Below are 3,370 nucleotides of genomic sequence, written 5' to 3' on the forward strand. Positions count from 1 at the left end.
GGCTAGCTATGCTGCCTCACGCGTAAGCGTAAGGTTTCTCTGAATCTCTTGCATTCCAAAGACAGGGTCGCATGTTAAGCAGATCGAGGCAGCGACGACCTGTGTGGACAAGTCACTGCTATCACTTTCATGGAGCGGGTGCAATGTATAGTAAAAGGCCAGACTGAACGTAAATGCATGGGCCCACACGTTGAAATTAATTTAGAAGGTGTTTGACATGTTAAATCATGCTTTCTAATGTCCCATTCTGAACGTGATATATTTTAACACCATAAATCTAAATATAATTATTTGAATTCGTAATATTAGAATGTGTCGTATTCAATACTATATATACTACTTTTACGAGATGACGAAGGAAGCAAGTATATAACTCCGCCTCCACCATCATGGCTGTGACCATAGATAGTTTCACCATAACCGTGGAACCCCGTGTGTTTTGGTTTCATTTTGCTTTTCTTACTCTGAAAGCCTATACAATATGTGTCCTTTTCTGGATAAGGTGTTGGATTTTTTTTCCGCTGTTGTTAGTACTCTTTTCAAAATATTAAAACGGTGTGTTTCGTGTAAAAAAAACTTTAAATATATAAGTTGCTTTAAATTATCAAGTAAATCTAAATTTTTAAATTTAGAGCAATTAAAACTTAATTAGTTATGTGCTAATAACGAGCTCGTTTTGTGTGCACTAATTTTTAACCTTCATCTACAGCCCACAAGGCACTGAACATCTCTACAGCCTTCATCTACAACCTTCAAACAGGGCCAAGGTATGAAAACTATGCTCCCAAATCTCTACAGCCCACAAGGTACTGAACATCGAAGTCAAATTAACCGCCCACAAAACATACAAGTCATTTATTCGTGTGCTGCACAAAGTAATACACTCAGTCCGGTCTAAGAGGATTAACAAAGACAATTAATTAGAGTATTGGAACTACTGTTTGATACACGTGCCTTCTAAGCATAAACTTTTATATATAAAAGATGAATGATTTTAGAACAAAATTTTCCAGATAAAAGTTTTGTAATGAAAATTTCAGAAAAAAAATGCACTGGGGACACACTAAATATAGCGATCTCTAGAGGCTACTACTGACGTGCAGTGTCACTAGTATTTTTTGTTCTTCCTAAACCCAAACATAATATGTGGGTTCCTGGTGATGACATCACTGCAATGCAGACTCTGTTCACGCCCATCAACAGTACTATGGGCCTTAATGGGCCAGCTGTTGGGCCTAGCCTCCCTAAGCCCATAATAGCTTTTGGTCACCTATTGTTCGAATAGTTCTCGAGATATTGTTGTATTTTTTGTTTCCTGTGTTCTTTCATCTCATACATAACAATATAGCAGATATTTTGTAAACTATATATGCGTACTTCCTAGTTAAATGAATGAGCAGTGTCCTGCTTAATGTCTAAACTCGAATACATGGTGCCACACGGCCGAAAGTGATCCCACAACCTACTCTTCATCGTTTTCTAAAAAATGATTCAATATTTCAAACTGATCCTCAAAAGACAAATGAAAGTATGATAAATTGGTCTTATAAAACACGTTAACTACAAAATGACGTACCCATATGCATGCATATAAATTTATTAGTTCAAATGGACCTAATTTAAATACAAGAATAAACACATATTAATTTAAATGAAGCATCTCTCCATTAACCGTGGCAACCATACTGTGCTAGCATCATTGTAGTTGTTGCGTCTGTAGATCATCTATGCACCTTTGCGTATCATGTCGACGCTGATCGACTTGAGCCTCTCAATCCCATACCTATGAGCCGCGACGAGCAGATTCTGAGCCATGAACGCCGTGTCTCCCTTGTCGATCTTAGGCAGTGTATCGGTGTAGATGAACTGAAGCATGGCCCGAAACACCCTCAAATCCATATCATCAATCCGAATAACGCCATTGCCAGTTGCCGCAGCAGCAGCCTTCGCCTCCTTCTGATCTTTCCCGCCATTATTGCCGAAGAGCTCCGCCATGAACACCGGCGACCGTGCCGCGAGCACGTTCTTGTGCGCCGCGAACAGCTTGCCGCCGACCCTGATGCGCACGTCGGCCCCCACCCCGCTGCCGAGGAGGGCGGCGAGGTGCCGGTGCAGGTCCGGCGGTGGCACCGCCACCGCCGTGGTGGCCGCCTGACAGCGGCGGCCGCCACTTGTAATATCCATGGTGATATTACATCTGATATAGAAACTTTGACCGTCTAGATGTAGACACGACCACAATCGACTGTCCATCTTCTTCCTCTTGATGAATCTTGTATGCCCCCAACTTGGCCAGTAGCCATTGGCGAAGGAGAATTTCTTGGCCGTGCAGATCTTCTCTTCGACCACCGCACCGTACGTCCCGCTGAGTAGACTGAGCGTGAATTTCGCTTCGACGACGTCGTCGGCCGCGGCGGCGGCGGCTGGCCGGGCGAGGCAGAGGTAGACGGAGACCCAGTCGGAGTACTCCTCGCGGTCGCCGTCGGGGTAGTAGGCTATGTACCAGGTGTGGCCTCCGGCGTGGAACTTGCTGGAGTTGATGCTGTTGCCGACGCCGATCCCCTTGGTTTGAGAGTAGCCGGCGATCCTCATGGTCATCGACCCGGTTGCTGTCTCGCTCACGACGGCCGCCGCCGCTGCCGCCGCCGAGGTGGTTTTGGGTTTGGGCTTACCGTCGCCGGCAGACTTGGAAGTGGTTTGACCCATGGGTACAACAAGCTGTACCTGCCACGGAACCTAGACAAACAGATCGGAGGAGGACGACGACGATGAGTTATCGATATGATGCGTCTCATCCACGGATAGATTAGTTTTGTAGATCGATGGGAATTAGAACGAGTTCGATACGGAAGGAATCACTGAAATATAGAACGTCTCGATCGGAAACGTATGCAGGTAGGAAACTTTGGATTTTTTTTTTCAATATAGATCCGCCTCTGTTTCATCTGTCACTGGATTTTATGCACATTCGCTCTTGGTCCGTTTCAATATCGAAGCGAATCCGTATTCAATTCCGCAAAACTTGAGATAAAAACGGACGGGGTAGCTCATCGCCGGGCCATCATTGGCGACAGTTAAACAGAAATTAATTTGGTGAATTTAAGCCAAATTAAAAAGAAAAATCATGGGGAAATGGTAAGCGAGGGGTGAGGAATCGATTTTTACAATTGAAAGAGGAAACATATGAGGAGACAGATTGATGTGGCGGTGGCTCTAGAATTATGTCAAGAGAGAAGAACAAGCGGCGAGTCGAGACGCGCGCGGTGAAAAAGGCTAGGATGAGCGATGGCTGGGCCGAGCCCAAACACAGCCAGGCCGAGGGATGGAGGGGGGAGCAGGCCAAGGCGGGGAGGAAAAGGAGATGACTTTC

General features: G+C 45.3%; 1 protein-coding gene across 1 annotated transcript; it reads right to left on the bottom strand.

The window, feature by feature from the left end:
• Positions 1 to 1,725: 1,725 nt before the first annotated feature.
• On the bottom strand, positions 1,726 to 2,706 carry LOC127755878 (BTB/POZ and MATH domain-containing protein 1-like). The gene has a single exon (XM_052281494.1). The coding sequence runs from the start codon at positions 2,704 to 2,706 to the stop codon at positions 1,726 to 1,728; it is 981 nt and encodes a 326-aa protein (XP_052137454.1).
• Positions 2,707 to 3,370: the final 664 nt, after the last annotated feature.

Source organism: Oryza glaberrima, chromosome 11 (genome assembly GCF_000147395.1).
Source record: "Oryza glaberrima chromosome 11, OglaRS2, whole genome shotgun sequence".
In the NCBI taxonomy this organism is placed as follows: Eukaryota; Viridiplantae; Streptophyta; class Magnoliopsida; order Poales; family Poaceae; genus Oryza; species Oryza glaberrima.